At 41.0% G+C, this 20,563-nt stretch overlaps 1 protein-coding gene across 8 annotated transcripts in view; it reads right to left on the bottom strand.

Moving 5' to 3' along the window:
- Positions 1–20,563, bottom strand: part of birc6 (baculoviral IAP repeat containing 6) — a 103,160-nt gene that overhangs the window by 31,742 nt on the left and 50,855 nt on the right. For 5 of the 8 annotated variants that reach the window (XM_025009103.2, XM_025009121.2, XM_025009116.2 and 2 more), the window contains exons 60-64: positions 20,099–20,322; positions 19,256–19,592; positions 18,818–19,035; positions 16,437–16,601; positions 15,742–15,913 (exon numbers count right to left, since the gene is read on the bottom strand). In XM_025009103.2, coding sequence (XP_024864871.1) covers positions 15,742–15,913; positions 16,437–16,601; positions 18,818–19,035; positions 19,256–19,592; positions 20,099–20,322 — 1,116 coding nt within the window. The remainder of the gene's footprint in view (positions 1–15,741; positions 15,914–16,436; positions 16,602–18,817; positions 19,036–19,255; positions 19,593–20,098; positions 20,323–20,563) is intronic. The other 3 variants (XM_017429910.3, XM_017429943.3, XM_017429920.3) reach the window with 1 other exon arrangement.

The following is a 20,563-nucleotide window of genomic DNA, read 5'->3' as shown; positions in this document are numbered from 1 at the left end:
TGCCCCCACCTCACACCATTAAACAGCCAGCAGTTTCCAGCTGCAGACAAACTTGATTCTTCACTTATCTGATTTTGAGTGAAGAACTCAGGAACTATAAGTTGAGATGCTCATATTAAAGGAATAAAGGAATAAATAAACTCTGACAACCAAAAAGCAAAGTTAAAATATATTTTCTTAGAATCTGATGTACTATTTATTTTGAACACGAGTCAAGTTCTAAATAAAATCTTGCTTTAGAATACCTGATCACCCAAACCTATGTTACAACTAAGCAATGAGATTAAGAAACACCCCTTCAAAAAAATGTTAATGATGCTAAAAGAGACATTTACTACTGCAAAACTGAAAGAATTCATCTGTAAATTCAGGAATTGAAGGCTTTCTTTTTAGTAGGAAGGTTTGTGTTTGCTTCCAATGGGAGTAAATAAACCTTGACCCCTCATGACCCCTTTGTTAGCTTACAGATTTTCTTTTATTGGACCACTCTAGGTAGGTTCTCACCATTTAACGGCTTTAAAAATGTCCACTAGAAGTGCAGCATATCGATATCGTTTTAATATGATCGTTTTTTCTTTGTCCGAATAATCTAGCTGGAATCGCCACTTCACAAAAGCAACCAGTGTTTTATGCTCACTGTGAGTTTCATTGAGCAGCTCGTCGAATTACGTGTTCGGCACGACTTGAAAAGGAAAGCGTTTCTGATTGTCGAAGGGCAGGTAAAAGCTGAAACTGTGTGAAGTGGGAGTTTAAATCCTCAAAAATGTTTACATAAATTCTTGTAATGTCTGCTAAACACACAAACAAAAACAGCACAGGTAGAGCGCTCAATGTTTTTGTTCATAAATATATTGACTTATACACACTTTAGCTGCAGGGCATAACTGGGGATATTTCATACTTATTTAGGTTTATCTGTACTTCGAGAACCTCTCATCTTGGCGAGAGCACATTCCAGTGGTTCCATCTTATAAATAGCAATGATAATAAACCACAGAAATATGCTGCACTGCTATCAAATGTCAAGCAGAGAAATTCTAATTAACCCCAAAACCCATTTGTCCACTAATGACCCCCTGCCTCATTTGTCATCAGATTTACAGCCCATTCTGCCCTATGGTTCTTTGTGTGGATGAGAAAGTTCTTATAATTACAGAAGAGAGACGGACTGACAGTTGGTATTTTAGTGGAGGGGTGTGATGGGTAAAGGGGCATCCATACAGTGAACGTAGAAAGGTTTAAAAAGGGAACTTACCCATAAAAGAGGACACTTTGAAGATATTCGTCACAAAAAATGGGACCAGATCAAGACAAAGTGATGACATGAGGTCATGTGAGAAATGAATAGTGAATTTTTGACAGCACAGTGGATGTTTGGTTAAAATATCTGAATATTTACAAGATTCGCTTATCAAAGGCTTTCCACTCATTGGGTAAAATAGAAAAAAAAAGCCGTCCTTAAATTAAGCCATTTCTTTTTCCGAGAGGAACAACAAAAAACAAAAAGAACTGAGAATTTAGCTCCTGGGATCAGTATATATATTTCTAATGTGGAGCACAAATACACTAAGGCTTTAAATGCACAAAAGAGTCGTGACAATCGCCCTTAATTAGCCCGTGAGAATAAAACCACACAATATTTGATCACTCAAGTAAATTTATTCAGGCCCTGATCAATTTGTACTTCTGCTAAGTCATGCATGAGTGCATGGTACTTGATATATAATCACCTATGATTTATTGCAGTCTAAATAGTCCTTTGCGATACTGATATTGCGCTCACTGATATTGTGATGACAATAAATGTTTGATATGTTGTGCAGCCCAAGTGGCTACAAAGTGGTACAAAGAGACCTGTGGTAGACGGGTTCCTTTTTAAACCAAAACGTACTGGCATTTGGTGCCCAAAGCTGTAAAGTTATGACTTGGAAGTACAAATTGACCAAGGGCCGTTTATATGCAAAGCAGCAGAACATTTAAATTTTTTTTTTTTTAATTTGATCTTGTTATAATTTTGCTAAATATCAGAAACTCTTGCAACAATCAACACTATCATGGAAACAACTACTACAGCTGTAAATATTTGCATATTTTTGAGACATTCTTGTTATGAAGAATCACTTTAGAGTGCTTAAATACTTGTATCTAGCTTAGATTTGTAATACTATTTAGGAGATTAGGTCACTGAAACAAAAATGCAAATGCAGGCTAATATGACTCCATATGTCCTTGATGTGTAAAACATCTGTCCTTCAATGTTAGTTAAATTCAAAGTCAATTTTCTCATTTATCAGCAGCTTTTCTGTCCCAAATGGCCCAAAACACTAGATTTTGTTCTACCCACCGAAGCGGTTTGTGAATTTCTTGCTAAAAATACATCTTTTTGTTATCGTTTAAAAATAAAACTTTCCATACATGGGTTTAATGAACCCACTGAGGCAAACAGCACTGGTCACTGGTAGTTTTAATCCCACATGCTTCACACACCAACGTGTTAACTGAAAGTGTCAGCAAACACCAAGTCAGACAACATTAAACACTGAACGTGGGTGTGTGGCCTGCATGCTGCTATAAAGGGGCATATGTGTGTGTGTGTGTGTGTGTGTGTGTAGACATCTCAGAGGGAAGGAGGCAGAGAGCACGCAGGTCTCATCGAGTGGGTGGCTAATATTGTGACTCAAGCTCATGGCTGGACAGTGTCAGGTCCTCCTGACCCCTCCAGGGCAGAGAAACAGAGGAGAGAGGAGCTGAACTAGTCAGACTGTGACAAGTCTCCGCCAACACACAGTCTGCCTGAGTGGACACCGTAGATAATGTGCATCAAAGCAAGAGTGTGTGGAACAACCAGAAAAAAAAAAGGGAGCCTGAAGCTCTTTGCCATTTCAAAGCACAAAGAGGTTTCATTTGTGTGCATGGAAAGAATTTCTTTGCAGACCAAAGTTACTAAAATTACTTTTTATTGTGTGAGAAACACTGTGCGGACATACAGACTTGGGGAAAACTCAAGTTTGCAGAAAATAATAAAACAAAACCTAAATCCTTGTTTGGTTGGGTTGTTTTCAGCAAGATTCTTGCTGCTTTTAAGTCAAAACCTCCAAACAAGTTCCTTATTCATAAATCTCAATCTGAATTTACTGTTTAGTGTGCCGATTAGTGGGCTAAAATGGCAACCTTCCAAAAGCACTGCTAAATGAACAATTCAGAAATAATTCAGCTTTTTTGAAAATAGCCAGCAAGATTTTTAAATAGGAGACTGAAGTTACCATTGCTGAAACCCAAAGCTTTAGACTTTTGTGTATGTCTCACACAGTGAAAACGGAAAAATATTTAGCCTGTTAAAAATGACACAAACACTAAAATATTACAATTTCTCTGTCCTGGATATTATGACATGGAGCCAACATGAATCAGACTTGATTGTCTAGAACAGTGGTGTCCAATCCTGGTCCTCGAGGACCATCATTCTGCAGGTTTTAGTTGTTTCGCTGCTCTTTAGCAGGTCTTTAAGTTCTGCAAAACCCTATTAATCACTCAGTCATTCAAATCAGGTGTGTCAAACCAGAGAAACATCTAAAAGGTGCAGGATAGTGGCCCTCCAGAACGAGGATTTGACACAAATGGTCTAAGTTACATGACAAAGTAATGCCCTCTTACATGGTATGACAAAGGTTTTTTCTATCATCCAAATCATCAGGAAAATATCTGTCATCAGACCAGGCCAACTTTTTTAAAAATGTGGTCAAGTTTTGGTAATTCATAAGCCCATTGCAAACGACTATAAAGCTCTACTCAGGTCAGTATGCGCAGAGTTAGCAGACATCCCTCTCACCAGCAGCCCTCTCTAACTCTTCCTGGAGTTTCCTGAAGTGTTCCCAGGTCAGAGAGGATATATAAATTCTCAAACCTTAGCTGAGGTTGTTCAGGTGAGATGCAAGGGAGCTAAAGCTCTACTCTGAGCTCCTCCTGAATAACTGAGCTCTTTTCCCTGTCTCTAAGGCTGAGCTCTTTTCAGTCATTTTTATCTGGGATCTCATTCTTCCAATTATGATCCATATTTGATTATCAAAGCTTAGTATTGGACCAGTAAATCAAGCTTTGCCTTTCAGCTTAGCTCCATCTTTACCAAGAAGTATGAGGTGGTTATTATGTTATGGCTAATTGGTTTATGGTTGTCTTATTTCATTCATGCCGCTATGAGAAATTGGTGATATTAACTAAATGTATACAGTATATAGGAATACTGTGGTTTAAATGGTAGAAACTCTCAAAATTCTACAATGGACATACAAGTCAGTGTGAATCCTCATTTATCTCTAGACAAATATGAACAGTTCATTTTGTTATGTCAGTAAATTACTTTAGGTTGGATTTCAGGTAAAACTAACCATTATCCTGTAATACAGCAAATGAGGTAAGAGCCCAAAAGATGTTGCCTTGTTAACTACAAAATGTACCTTGCACAAAAAAAGATGTTACCTTGTGATTTTGGCAAAGTCTACCTTACCAAAATCAAAACAAGAACACAAATCAGACCAAATGAGATTTAGAGCTACGGCCTAAGTTTTCCTCACTTATAAATCAAACACTTTAATACACAATGAATCACCCCAGGTCCTGAAATACAGTAAGAAGGGGTATAAATTTCACCAAGCAAAGAAGCAGAGGGTGTAGCACGGCAAAGAAGAATACAAACACAATGGAATTGTAGAAAACGACAGCTCTGCAGGCATGTGTCTGCTTCAGAAAACACTCAGAGATAAATAATCAAGTGTGTGCACAGACCCCGACATTTTTTCCCACTGTCTTCCTCTTTGTCCTCCACCCAGCAACATCCATCCTTTATTTCTCTGCCGCCTCTTATTGTTTTCCCCCTCCTCCTCTACTTCTCCCCTCTCGGCAGGTCTGCCAAAATAACAGCCTCTGACGGTGGGCTTGCATGAACACGGTGTAGTGGGGGATGGATTCACCTCCTTTTTGGGTCTTTTTTTTTTTTGCCTTTTTGCATCTGCCTTTTGTTTAGGTGGAAGCTGTGTGTGTGTGTGTCTGTGTGTGTGTGCGCACTCCACCAGCCCCCATAGCAGTGGGAGAGGAGGAGACAACTGTATGCGTGAGCGATATCGTTTTCTCCTCCCTCCACTTTTCTCTTACCCCCCCCCCCTCTCTCTTCCTCATGCTTCTCTTCCTTCATTGCCACGACCATCAGGACCCGTCCTCCCTCTCTTGCCATCATTCTGCTTGGTTATGCAATGCACAGTCCTCCCACGGTGACTAACTGGTGCTGGAGACCTGCCGTAACACTGCTGTCACCGGTGGTAGGTGTAAATCCATTGTGACACCGCGACAGGCGCTCAGGCTACCTCCTTATAGACATTTCCTTGGGATTTTCATCTTTTTGCGGTTTCTGTGGAATATCACCTGCCAGACTCTGCCTAATTCGGGGACCTGCCTGTTCTTGTTCTCGCTCAGCTCAGCGGAGGCTGGGTGTCACCGAGACACATTCAGCTCACTCTGCAGACATAATCACACACAGTGTTGGAACGAGTGCTTCAATGATGGAATTTTTTTCTTATATTTTTTTCATGCACATATTCCACTGATCCCCAAAAGGATGAGCAAGTGGTTGTGTGCTGAGAAAGAAGGAGGTGTGTAGATTTACAGACAAACTGCGAAGGGAGCTGGTATAGTTGTGTGGAGGAGTTTAGGCAAAGCAGGTAACTGGGAACTGAAAAGACGGAGCAGACAAAAAAAAGGGATGGGAGGCATGCTGGGGAGGTGGGATGGAGGAACGCGCGACGCTTTTGTTTTGACAGCAGAAATGTAAATCTGCTGATTATCTGAATGCAAACACTAACAAGGGCGAACTTAAGACATTTTTTGGAGAGCAAGATTGCTGAACTTTACAGGTGGCGCTGTAGAACGGAGAAAAACAGAAGTGACACAAGGGGGTTTTCTTTGAAGAGCGCAAATCCGCCGCCGCCGCTGCGCCCCTGCCTTCCATTCCTCCCTCCGTTGCTCGGTTTGCTGCTCTGACTGCTGGAACTGAGACTACATATTCAACCTCCCGTTTCTACCCGGGCTCTATGTAGAATGTCTTTAAACCCACATCTCTCCTGTGAGGACGTAAAAAGAATGCCGGATGATGTTGTACACCTGAAACGCCTTAGGGTAAGCCACTTTTTATTCGACACCATTGTTAGGGTTTTTATCGGAGTTTCATTTTGCACACCGCTGTGCACTTGAGCAGAAATCTTATTAAAGGATAGGTGAATGAATGAAGTGCCATTCATACAAAAGCCTAAGAACTGAATGATCCCGTTTACCTTTTTTCACGCATTCCTTAAAGAAATCACACAAAATCCAGCTCCTTCTTCGAAGACGTCTGTCTATACATGGAAGGTTGGGTTTAATCCTAAACTACCTTTAAAGACCCTGAAGTGGTAAATCAATTGTACAACGCAGAAATGTGCGACTATCGCAAGGTCTAAATGGTATTGTAAAATCGCACTCATCTTGGCATGAGGAAACACCACTGAGCATCACTGCTGGCTTTGCAACACTTCAGTTGCAGATAAGCTGAGGACGAGTCAGAGAGTGTGGTGACATCCACAGCTTGGTTTCAAGCTGCGCCAGATCATAAATGCTAATTTTAAGAGACTAATATCTAGTCTTTTTTGGCGTAGCTATTGTTTTGTTCGAGTCGCAATTGATTTTCTTCTAGTGGTTTGGTGATGATGTGCTCTTTAATACTGGCTTTTATGCATCAAATGCACAAAGAGAGGACAAGGGAAGCCCAGCTAAGCTATTAAAGCAGCATGCATCTTCAAATCCGGCTGCGTTGTCAAGCCTTTCTAACATGAACTCCTCCTTTTCTTTTTATTCTAGATAAATGTCCCCTTGCCAGGTTAGGTGAGCATCAGGATCATGGGCACGACTGTCATCACCATTGATGACGTGCGGGCACTGGAGGTCAAGGAGGAGCAGGAGGAGTCCATCTTAGCCATGCTGGGCATCATTGGTACTTTCCTTAACCTCTTTGTAATTGTTTTTGTTTACATCTACACCACATTGTGAGGTGGCAAAACCGAGGATAAGGAAAGACTTCGACGAGGAATGCTGAAGCGAGCAGTATTGAAAGACTGCTACATAGAAGAAGTGTGACATGAATATCTACCCCAGAAACAGGAGGAGAAAACCCAACACGCTGGTTGAGGATGAGGAGGAAGAAGAAGCCATATTGCCAAAACACAAGTATGCATTGGGGAGATAACAAAGGGCTGGAAGACATGGCAAGGGCAGGACCTTTCTGGAAGGAGAATGAGATGACATGGATGCAAACTGGGAAGCCCCCCAGCCAAGACTGACCCCTCTGCAGCTTAAGAAAAGTACATACTTTACCTGGATCTTCGTGTTTTGGACTGCTGGACCAATAATGAAGTCTTGTGGCAAAAACTGATCCCAATCCATTCTCTTACTTTTCATTATTAAGTTGATGGGAATGTCATTGCTGCTTGTCTAAAAGGACAAGATACTTACAAGCAAAGCCTGTAAAAACTATGCAGGGAAGCTGCACCAATCAGTTTTTAGAGCCAAAAATGTTCAATTGTGAGGGTTCCTGTAAAATGGTACATTAAAAGATGGCTGTGCTCTCATAGGATGTTTGACATTATCCAAATAATCTTACATAAACATTAGGACATTCCATTTTAGAAATGCCTAACATCATATTGAAGACGGGATTTCAAAAAATTCTTTTTCAAGAAAAGTTCAAAACAGGAAGATATTTTTGTAGAAAATGGGTCTTTACAGCCGCAAGAAATTCAAAGTCAAGATCAACTTGCAAAATAACATATCTTGTTTGTATAAAGTTGAGACTACCCTTTCATTTTCTTCGGCACTTCATCTTTTGTCCACAATCTGAAGTTTATGAATGGCGTGTGTAGAGAGTGGAGGGTGCGAGATTATGTTAATTTTTCAAAAGTCGTTTCAGCAATTCTTTTCCTGTATTAAAAATGTTTTGTTTTTTTAATAAATATCTGAATAAAGAATAATTGTATTGTGCAATGGAAGATGGAGTAGGGATTTAAAATAATAAATTTAAGACCATATCAAAAACAAATCCCTTTGAGCTTTATCTAACAAAGGTGTGTGTGTAAGAACATATACATGTAGGAATGTACAGTACAATTTTATCAACATGTCAATTGTTTTTTGATGACAAATCCAAAACATCACAGTGGTTTTATTGTATGATCTTTGTAGGTTTCAATAAGTATTGTTAGCTCTATTCTGAGTTGGTGCAACAAACAGAAGTATAAAAAAGATCATTATCTCACCAATATGCTATTCAGTACTTTTTCTTTGGAAAGCACAATATTTCTTTTTAAAGAGTCCAATTTGTAGCATATTTTTTTGGAATATAAACTAAGAATAAATCATCTATGGCCATACGGGTGGTACTAACGATCCCTCCAGTGACTCAAAAACCTTTAGTATTAACTATTTACAAGTGAAATTACAAGCTATTTAGCTATCCTAAGCTGAACTGTGATGTAAAACTATAATGTAATGAGACAGAGACATAAAGATAAACAGTTCAAGCAAAATTATGATCTTGGCTCCAAATGGAAGCTTTAAACAAAACTACAATGAAGACATTTTGAGAACCCCTGTAGAAACTAAACGGATAACCATCACATCTCAGACTGCACCTTTCAACCAGGGTTTAGTGTTTTATGATATCTCAGTGGTTCCCCCTGAATCATTTCAATGACCTAAACAGTTTGGAGTACGGAGTCGAAGGCAAGGCACTGGATGGTGCGTGTCTTCTTCTGTTTAGCCCATGAAACAAAATGCCAAGTAAATAAAATGTTTAGATGGTTAAAATTATGAAGTTTATTTAGCAATCAAAGATTTGTTGTAAGTATTATAAGTGTGTAAGCTTATAATACTGGTTTTTAATGTCTGTCCTATTGGTGGTATTTGGAGAGGTTAGTATTTTCCGAGGTGGTACTCATAAAAAGAATAAGAAGCACTGGTGTATGGTTTTACAGCTGTGGTGATAATCACCTCTAAATCCTGCAACCATATGGTCAAAGAGCCTATTTGGCTGTAGTAATGGAACATACAGTTGAAATGTGAGTGGTGGTAAATTGTGAATTTTCAAGGAAAGAGTGTTACTGAATAAAGGCAGTGCAGTGCTTGTATAGCTTTCACCTTGTCATGACTCCAATAATACACCTTGTGTTGAGGGGAATCCTTCAAGTAAATGTCTACGAGTTTGTGTGTAGAATTGGTTTTTTGTGCATGAGGTCAAGCACTTGCTTTTCTTTTTTTTTATCGTTTTGTGAAAACTACAGAAGTTGTAAATGAAACAGTGGATAAACACACACGAGCATACGGTTTGCCTGCAGGTATTCATGCAAACATTTATTCGACATATGCGTGTCAAAAAGCCCACATAGGTGCCAAGAAATATCCCTTTACCTGGTTGCAGTCCCGTGTCTTGATTAAATCTGGACTAAATTATTCATAATCAACCCTGATTACTCGCTAACAAAATGCAGTAGCCTACTTTTCACGAATGACAGGACTAAAACAGGCATTACTTGAATGTTCTCAGTCTGTGGTAAAAGTGGAGCTGAGGTGTTAGATGGAGGGTGCAGGATGCTACCCTTGAAAAAAAAAAAAACTTCCAACATATCTGGTATCCATTAAGTGACCAACAAAATGTGCAACAAATCCAGTCTTCAATTAAGATAAATTAGCATTGTAGTGACATTCAAAGGTATTACCTCTCATTAATGGCTTAGCTCCTGGTGATGGAGTGCCAGGCAACAGTGGTAAATGATAATGTATCCCAAAAGGCTTTGCCAAGACAGTAATGATTAATGTGGAAAAGTGTGCTTGGCTGATGGACTGCAGAGCTCAGCGGGGATGAAGGGAAGACCAGGAAGAAATAAAACATCTACGTTCTGGTCGACAAGGTAAGACCAAGAGGCAAATGAAAGATGTTGTCAGTAGTTAAGAGAAATAAGGTTCTACTTGACACAGATTTATCTCTGCTGGGGCGACAGGGACGACATGATGCTGAAGTGAATTTCTCCAATTGGTGTCTTGTAGACTGGCTTTAAATCCTCGCACATAAATGGATTTAATGAGAGCGTTAACGGCTCGAAAAGAAGGTAAATCAAAAGCCAATTAAAAATCGAGTGTGTGGCTTCATTTAAAGAGCATATGGAAAATATTAGAATTGATAAAAATATAAACCACAGGAAAATGGAGTAGAGAAGCAATTAAACGAAGAGGAGAATTAGCACAGACTGCTCGGACGTAGCAGAGAAATCACAGGGTGCCTGACATTACATAATACATGGATTACTTTGGAGCCCTCCCAGCTTACGTCAGAGAATCACGTGACATATAATTATCTGCCATGCTGGGTAGCGAGCTTTCTTTGTTGTTAGTCCATCATCTTGTGTGACTCTTGTTAAAGATGGAAAACATCCACCTACAATCAGGATGTGGCCGGCAATAAGCTGCATGAATCACCACGACAAATCACACACCCCTTTCCAATGTTTCCCAACAAATGACCCAGAATTAAGGTCTTAATGGATAGCAAAGACCGTACAAAAACTAGCAAGCTAAAGCAAAGGCAATTTAATTCTTTTTTTTTAATTATTATTCTTAAGAAGGTTTTGCTTCTTATCAGAGGAGCTATTTTAATTCTGAACTGAAGGGTGTGGGGTTTCAACGGTTGTCATTTTGTGGGTTGTTCATTTCCATGTCATGGATGACAGAGAATCTACTCCAATGATTGGAAGAAATTAGGAGCCTGGTTCAAACACTAGGATTTGTGGCGAGCATTTTATTCAGGGTAAATTAGTTTCTTGTGTTATTAAAACAAACAAACAAAAACCTACGTCCCAGCAAACTGCAACTGTTTTTTTAAGAAAGTTGTTAATGTTCTCCCATAAATCTAGGTAAAACTAATTTAAACTCAAACTCAGAGGTTTGATGGTTTGTTTAGGTACACATAGTAAAAGAAAGTATGTACATATATCCCAATCTTATTATGACTACACACACCAGACTCACCGTAAGCCTGTATCTCACTGGGCTGCTGAAGACGAAGCTAGAGCCCCTAATGTCTAGGTGTAACCTCGCCAATGACAAACCTTATCTTAAAAGTGGTCCAAATCTGCTTTTTTTTTTTTTGCATTCTCTTGTAGATTAAATCATAAACGTAGGGGGAGGGCTGCGAAGGTGGGCTTAAAAAGGGTAGAGGTGGGCACCAAAATAATGTGCATAACCCAGAACACAGTTTTGCAAGCTGTGCACACACAAAAAAAAAGGATGCGATTTTTTAAAATTGGCCATGCTAAACACGACAACACGGCTCGACGGTCACAAACACTCAGATGAAAATTTTCCACTGAACCAGGTGTGTTGGAGCAGGGAAACAAGGAAAATATGCAGGATAGTGGCTCTCCAGGACTAGGATTGCCTACCCCTGACAGAGAGAGATACTGGACTTTGGAAGCAAAAGTTGCATCCAAATGAACCACAAGACTTCTGGTACAATGTCCTTTAGATAGATGAGACCAAAGTAGAGATGTTTGGCCATGATACTGGAGGATGCCATATGCCATACCATATCAGCATATCATCACAAGCACCTCATACGAACCTTTAACCACAGCCGTGTAGGGCTGATGATTTGGGCTGAATCAGATCATTTTTATTATGTGCTGATATACAAAATGCTAAAAATAAAAGTATGTGCATTTTCTCCTTTCCATGACTGTTAATGGTATCAAATTAGAAATCTATGAACTGAAATAAATATCCAACAGGGCTTTTCAGCCAGAGTTCGTCTATGACCAGAACAAACACGAAGAGGATGTTAGAGTGACTCAAACAAACTTCAGTAATTTCTCCAAGACAAGACAAAGATTACAGGTTGGCTTTTTAGCCTCTGGGAGTGAAATCATTACCACAAGTTTGTCATTGTGCTGAGGTTTGGACATAGACTCAAAAAGGGACAAGTTCACTCTGCTGAGCTTTTAACTCTGTTGATGTCCTTTGTTTGTTGAGCTGTACAATAAAAGACCTCAGATAACATCTTGGGGGAAAAAGGAAGTTTCTCAGGTCTCCAATCTGTTCATTAAAAGAAGTTTTTGTTGACATTTATTGACAGTTCGGACCTCATGGCTCCCATTCAGAAAGTGTTTCAAAAGCTGTGAGTTTCCAGGACACAACATGGCCTCCTCCAGCTACACATTACACCCAGTTAGTTGTGGAAATCTGGTATAAAATAAATAAATCAGGTGGTAAATGCATAGATTTTAAAAGGAAAATGTGCTCATAGAAAAGCTAGAATTCAAAATAAAGTGAAAACTGAACTGAAACAGCAGTAAAAGGTAGAAAAGTCCACACACACATATTTGCATGCGAGTGTGTGTCAGAGGCGTTCGCCAGATAATGTGGAACAATTACAGCACTCACAATGCTTTTTATCAGCTCTTATTTAATTATGAGACCAGAGGCACATCAACACACACACCGGCGTGAACACAAGAGGAAGCCATGCAAGCCGAAACACCCAGCTGAGCTGAGCACAAAGAGGGGGGGGGACACACAATCAGTTCTACCTGGCTTCGGGCTGATAAGCAACAAAAACACAACGCAAAGGAAGTACACAAACACGCTTGCTGCGTGAAATCTGTTCACGCAAACAAAAGTCCCCCGGATCAAACTAAATCTATGCATGTGGAAATAAAATGAGGCAGATTCCCTAAACAAAAGGCAGCATTAGCAATTCATCGCTGGTTTACAACAGCTAAAAGTCATATGGAAAAGTCAAGGTTATGTTTCCCTCAAGGAACCGATTTTTGTTTTTTAATCTACAGCTTTAACAAAATATTTAAACAAAGGGTTCGTTTGGCCATTGCTAAGTAGTGTTCTGTGTAAACGTTAGAAAGGATTACTATCTCACCTGTTGTAGATATCTCCTCAGTTTAGAGAAATAAGAGTTTACAGCTAACTGCAAATTCTCCCTTGTGCAATATCAAAAATGACTAAATTTCAAGTACAAAGTGAACATTTTACTGACTATTTTTTATCGAATTCATTTAATTCACTCGTAGTTTAGCTTTTCCCAGCTGCTTCTAGTCAATCATAGCTTTTTTTTTTCAACCATGTCTTCAACCTTCCCAATCCCAGCAGACACTCGCCTCGTTCTCCAGCAAGCACAGCGTTTACGTCGGGAGCCAGGAAAACAGAAGTCAGCGGGCGTTCAGAGACAGTAAATTACGAGTGAGGCGTTTCTGAACAAAAGGGAGCTTGATCTCTTCTGAGAAGGGTTTGAATTTAACAAGACGATGTTGAAGAAATGCAGCTTTATTACTGGGACTGAGGAATCTCAGCAAGGTCTCTGGTTTCTGCATCGCTGTCTTGTAGCTTGTATCAGCTTACTTGGAACTGTAGTCATCGTGCCTTTACGCTGAGCAGTTTGTTAAGCTCCTGGTCACAATATATTGTGTTTAAAATAAACCTAAATAGCCTATAATACCTGTGTTCTCTATGTAACAGGTGTGGTTCTAATTTGATTATGTACCATGGTTCTGACGTACTGGGCGCTCAAGTCACATGTTCAGAATCTGAACACATTCAGTTGGTTTTGTGTGTTTAGTTGCAACTCATATTTTGCTCTCAATTGTCATGAGTGATACCTGAGTGTGATTGGGGGGGTATGGCGAGAAGAATTTCCATCGTTTTTCCACACATGAGCTGGATTGCATGTTTTAATAATTACGCTTGTATGCTTTGGCCTTCTGTTTGGCAGGCTGCATCCTATTTTTTTCTCTCCTAGAGCTGGACTGATTAAGACTCACTTCTGCTGTTGGTTTATGAAAGACGACGGTTGTAAACTTTATTTTTTATCCCAGTGAGGGAACAGGAGTGAGAGGACTAAGGACGGAGAGTCACAATTCATCCACTGCATTAGGTTAAAGTGTTGAATAAAACATTAATACAGTGACTAAAGGAGAAGGTAAAAAATACTGCAATGCATTTTATTCTAATAAAGTATAAAACACAGTAATATTAATTTTTGGTCGTGTTACCCAGCTCTATTTACATCCAACAGGACGGACGAACTAACAGCTAGTCTGAATGCAAGTAAAATTAAATTGACTGCTGTCATCTTAAAACAATCCCAGAATCAAAAATTTCATGGCAGTTCATGCAAACACCATTTTATAAACCTTTACATTGCAGTTAATTGCACATTACACATTTTTTTCCAGTCTTCAAATGCAGCATAGATCAACAGAACCTTCTGAAGAACGACTGATGTCAAAATGCAAAGTCTCAGGCCAGAACTAATACCTCGCTATTCCCCAGAGGAGCAAAGATAGGAACAATGAGCAGACATGATCAGAATGACGCTATGTGTTCTGCTGTAAGCTCACTGTACACCCAGAGGGCGGACTGAAACAGCAGAAAGGAGGAAAAATCAAGGATATACCTGAGCATGAGCAAAGCATGGCTGCTAAACGTTACCTATTCAGGCACACAGAGGGAAAAACTACACGTTAAAACCAAGAAAAGGAATGAGAGGATAAAACTGATCAAATGGCCGGCTCGTTTTAACTTGAAGAATCTGCAGCTCCACCTGCTGTCTCCTTCTGCACTAATGCACCAACTCCACCTCGCACCGACTCAGACAGCGCCACGCATTATCCAGAACCAGATGAAAGCTACATGGCACCAACTCCAGCCTGCAGGGATCGCTGAGATCATCCAAAACCGCGGCATCAAAGCATGCAGGCTGGTAACGATTCGCATCAAGAGCCACCCTCCACACATGGAGAAACTCCGAAAAAGATCGAATCGCTCGACAAAGGGAACAAAAGATAAACAAAACGGGGTGAATTACAGAAGAATGTGGGCATGTTGCTGCCATGTTTAGTAAGAAATTGGCTTAAATGAGTTTAAATGGGTCCTGTGATGGGGTAAAAAGGGAAACAAGCCGCAGCTCTCATCTCAGCATCCATCGCTGGCTGCTCTCCAACAGCCGTCTGCCTTTTCTGTCTCTGTCGGCTCAACGTGAAGAATTGTTTAAAGCAGGGGTGGGCAGCCCTGGTCCTCGAGGGCCACTATCCTGCAGGTTTGACTTGTTTCTCAGCTCCAACACACCTGATTTGAATCAATGGGTGATTAACAGGCTTCTGCAGAACATGAAGAGGTGATTTAACCACTGAATCAGGTGTGTTGGAGCAGGGAAACAAGGATGGCGGCCCTCGAGGAGCAGGGTCGCACACCCCTGGTTTAAACACAGGTAGCAACAATCCACAAGTCTCTGCTCAGAGGTATTTGTGGCGTTTTGTACAGCTGTCACCTGTTTAATGTAAATAGACAAATCTTTCTTTTCCTTTTTTGGGAGAAGCCCCATTCGTACAAAAAGACCCAAGTTCTGCTGAACCCATGGCTGGCCTTTTGCTCTGCAGTTTTCTCAGCTATATGATCCATCCTGCTTCTCTATAATTAAAAAAACAGCTTCAACTTTTTCCTGTAGAGCTGAGTGACAGCTAAATTCTAGTGCAACATGACGTTTCAAGGTGTTTCTCAAGCCAGAAAGTAAAAGGCAAAGGCTGATGGAGAGAGAGAGAGAGAGAGGAGGGGGGGGGGGCGCTTTCCGATTGTCCAACTCTGTATGTGTAAAGACAGGGCACGTACCTGAGTCATTGCGCAGGTAGGAGGACATGGCAGGAATGAGGCAGGACTGGCTCAGCAGCTCCTGCAGCACTGCTGGCAGAGCTGAGCTGTTCTGGGATCTGCTGTCTGCAGAGGAGCCATCAGCGCCGTGGCAGCTGCTGGAGCCTGCTGAGTTAATGTAGCTCGCCAAGACCTTTAAACAGATTAGGAAATAGGAAAATTACTTAAAGAAACATTTTAAACACTTTAAAAAAGCAGAAGCCTGACGATAATCTCTGACCCTGAGTATAATGGGGGGGGGGTTTCTTCCTCTACGGGAGTCTTAAAGAAACTTTAAGCTACTTTTTATGACGGTGTGGGAAAATTTATCTGTAGGAAAAAAAAAATGCGAGAAAAATCTAAATCTCATGAGTTTTTTTGTTTGTTGAAAATGTTTTGCTTCTCTTACGGAGAGCTTTTTCAAATCAATCCCTCCCTGCACCAACTTAACTTGTGTTATCGATACATTTTGAGACCAAAAAAAAAAAAAAGTCAGATGATGCGTGAAACACCAGATTTTCTATGGGAACAAAAAGACTAAAGAAGAAAGCCTCAATTAAAGACCGGAAACACCACCTTTTTCTGGTAATAATACCATTGCTCTTGGAGCTGTGTTATTTGTGTTGGAACACATGAAACTGTTGTGTTGAACAGGTAGTTCTGATGTCAGCGGATACCTGGAGGAGACAGGTGACGTGCTCCTCCTCCAGCCGCTGTTTGGTCAGAGCCTGCTCCACATCCCAGCCCGAGGCTGTGGATCCGGTCCCAAAACCAGTTCCTTTAGCCCAGTACAGCTGCTGCTCTTCACTGGTCCCAGCACTGTGGCAGCTGGAGATTTGTGGCTGCAAACACACAAGTTAAACCCAACTTTACTTATCAGAAATTATTATTTTACACTCAAACTGACAGTTTGTTTCTACTCACTGATGATTAATAACATTCTACATTATCAATGCTGTTGAAAAGTCGTCATGGGAATTGTTAAGAAAAAAAAACAACCTTAGCCTTAAAGATCTCTTCGAACGACCTCAGTTTGAAGAATTAGTTTAATTCTGTCCAGACTGACGAACGGCTAGTCTGAGGACAAACGGGACCAAAGTAGATGAAACATCTCCAATCTCAAAGAGGTCCCGGAGGTTAAGCTGACAGAATTATGATATCCTTACTGAAAGTGCCTCAGGTTGTTACATGTGATGTGTTACAGTGATGTGTAGCACTTTATGTTGCTGCCACTACTTGGGCTCGCAAATGACCACAGAACTCTACGTAAATTGCCAAGTAATCCAAAACTGCAAAGTTGAAGCTTTAACAACAGTTTTATGTGAACTGCTTTGCAATTTCTGAGATTGGAGCCTTTTGTTTTGTATTGAGGTATCAGGTGCATTCAGATTAGCTGTTAGCTCGTTAGTCCAGTTAGAATTGAAACACTATTTTTCCAAACTGACGTTTTTTTAAAAGGATTTAAAGTTGTGTATTTTTAGCCAGGAGAACGTATGATTGTGTCTTACACCGCGAGTGGATCAGCAAGTAGACCTGCAGAGGTCTTCTGTAACTGTTTCCCTTTTTTTTTGTCTTATTAATTTTGACATCATGTTGACGTCAGTGCTGCTTTATCCTCATAAGAACCGTCTGTAAATTACATGTGCTGCATCATGTCTGGAACTCGTAATTTTCATTTTGTTTAAAAAACTTTTACACACCAACTTTTGCATGCTTTGTTGAGCTCAATAAAAATCCTCTGAATCAGATAAAAGGGGCAGGAAAGCCAAGAGGAATTTAAGCAGTCTGGGCATTGTCCTCCGCTTGTTTCTCATCCCGAGTGCGTCAATAAGACGAAGGACACGTTTCTGACACTCCTCCCGTTTCTCTCCAAAACCCAATGTGCTTCTTTTCATTCAGGATCAACAATTAAGCCCGTTGTCAGGGACTCACTGTGCAAAGAAAGATGTACGTGAGGTAAACAAAGAAAGCCTTGAGTAAAGGCCAGCAAGGCCAAGAGCCATTAATAATGACAATCATTTTCCCTTAGTTACTTTATCAGGCTTGGCACCAGAACAATCCTTCAGGCAGACTGACAAATGAGGCTGAGGCGAAAAGCCCGACAGCCTGTGGTGCAAAGCCCAAACGTTTGAGGTTAAAAAGCCTGACGACCTGATCAGCTGCATCAGCTTTCACACTGAAGAGAAGTTCAAAGTTTGATCTATGAGCCTGTTCGGTCCTGGCTGGGTAAAACTAGAGCCGTCATCAATTCATGTGTTGGTTTCTGATCAAATCGTTTCACTTTGCTTCCTAACAGCCAGACTATTTTGTATTATTTTAAAATGCCTTGATCAGTTGTTCTTTATGGTTTCCAAAGATCTTTCTGGGTTTGGGATTTTGGCTGCTTTCTCACTCAGTTTCCTTGTAGCTGACTATTGTCAGAGGAATAATGTTTTTGTACATTATGCCTCTTAACTCTGACCTATAAATTAGACTCCTAAACAAAAGGGATGAAGCAGTGTTGTGTGCAGAAAATATAGCTAAGAAATCACTTTAAAATGGCTCTTTAGGCCATTTCTTTGGTAGAATCTATGATAAACACCGAAGCTAGAATTGAAAAAATTGGGTTTTTAGAAAAAAAAGGTGATTCCTAACAAATTGAAACTTATATATTAGATTAACTGAAGGATGATGAATCTCCCAGGTCCTGTGTCACATCTTTGATTGATTTCCCTGTTTCTTCAAAACATGACTTTCAGATTCTGTTCATCAGCTGGAGAGAGTTTTTATAGGCTTGACACGTTGCCTTTTGTCCTCCTCTTGTCCTGTTTTCTTATTTTACTAAGCACACACTGCGCATAATGTTGTCGTGGTCGGGCACGAGGACTGGAAAGAAAATTACTGCCACTCACCCAAACTAAGTTAGACAAGTTGGACAGAACACGCGCATGGGCAGGGACACTTTTTCAGAAGGATGTACTTAAAAGTCCAGCTGAAAGCACGAACGTCTCTGAAACACTGGTTCCTTCGGAATCTCTGTAATAAGTATTAAAAATCACAGGCGGGTGCGCGTTCATACCTCAGACACACTGCTGCTGGCGTTGGGGTTGCGCGGGGCGTGGTGGCTGAGAGCGGACAGACAGGCCAGGATGAGGTGGATGGCGCCGATCTCCAGAGCCATGCGGCGCAGCAGCACGCCGTCGTCGGTGGTCAGAGGAGTGCTGCTGAACAACGCTCGGAGGACATGGAACGGCAGCGTGGGCAGCACGTTAGCGGATGGAGACTGCAGGATGTGGCCTGGGAGAACATCAAAGCAGACTTTAAGCTAAATCCAAACCCCATTTTATACAAGGTTGCTTTTAGGAGGCAAGTTTTTTTCAGTTAAGGCTCTTCTTCAGACTCAAACACATTAATGCAAAGATTGAGAACCTCTGTGAGGTCTGATTGTCTGAGGCTGTTTTAACACTTTTACAGATTCTGTCAGTGCTGGCAGCTAGGAGGTGTTTTTCAGACTTACTGCCCTCTCCGTCGTCCGTGACACCCAGCACCAGGCGCAGCAGACACTGGGCGTGCTTCCTCTCCTTCAGCAGCACCTCGGCGTAGCCTGGCAGCCGCAGGAAGAGGCCAAAGGCAGCCAGCGAGTGGGCGGGGATGGGGGACATGGTCTGCACTGAGGAGGAGGACGACGAGGAGGACGACTGGGACGGCTGCTTGTTGACCGGAGGTGGCTCAGCGGCGATGGACTCCGGCGCCTCGTACACCAGCTCCCCCGACTGTTCGATGGTCACCCACTCGAACTGGTCGCTGTCCTTGGGCTTCTCCTGTGTGGAGGAGGGAACCACTGGGGCGCTGACCTGTGAATGAAATTAAATCGTAGATTTATTTCTGAGCACATGTAAACCTGCATCCAATAACAGTTTGTGATCAACAGAAAATCGTAGCCTATGATTGTCGGTGAACAACCAATAAAGTAGCAGCTGCAGCAGAATTTATAGGAATTAAAATCTTATACATAACAGCTTCAAATGTATGTTAACAGATTAATTAAATTAAGAAAAACCATGGCTAGCACACTGTAAAGAAAAGAACATCACACGTAAAAACAGAGTGGTTTGTTAAATACCTTTTTTTTCCCATATACACGTAACAAAATCATAAAATCTACCAGATTTATACAGGTTTTAGTGCAAAAGGAAGAAAAAAATCAAGAATTTTACCAAATTAATTATGCAGAATGAACAAATAGTTTGTTTAATCAACATAAACACGACAAAAAGATCATTTACTCTAGTACAGTGTGATGTGTTTAGGTGACTTTAGGTGAATTTCAGACGTGCATTTGCTTGTGTGTGTTTGTCACCTGCTGAATGACATCGGGGTAGAGCATAGGCAGCCTCTCCGCGATCAGGGCCAGGCCCCCCATGCCAGCAAAGACCTGCAGTGGTGACTGGATGGGGCTGGTCTCGAGCAGGGACTCGTCGGTCGCGGCATCCAGACATTCTTCCCCGGCTGTCATCGGTTCCTCGTCGGGACAGCTGTTCAGCATGTCACAGTGGTCCACTGCAACGAGAGCAAAGACAGGACCTGTTGTGTGTTCATGCACTGCGTGGCTCTTCTGAATGACTTGCAATTTATGCACTCGTCTGTAACTTTGAGCTGACGATGAAGAGAATCCAAACGGGGTAATGCAAAGGAATTTTTGTTTTTTACTGACAAAATAATAAAAACCACAAACTCAAGTTTGCTCAGTCAATCACCCAAGATGCAATCATGTGAGATGGCAGAAGAGTCTCAGACACTAAATCCATAAAAGGTTAAACAACTG

Source organism: Kryptolebias marmoratus, linkage group LG22 (genome assembly GCF_001649575.2).
Source record: "Kryptolebias marmoratus isolate JLee-2015 linkage group LG22, ASM164957v2, whole genome shotgun sequence".
Taxonomy (NCBI): domain Eukaryota; kingdom Metazoa; phylum Chordata; class Actinopteri; order Cyprinodontiformes; family Rivulidae; genus Kryptolebias; species Kryptolebias marmoratus.
Note: the sequence above shows the minus strand (reverse complement) of the source record. Positions and strands in the feature narration are given on the sequence as shown.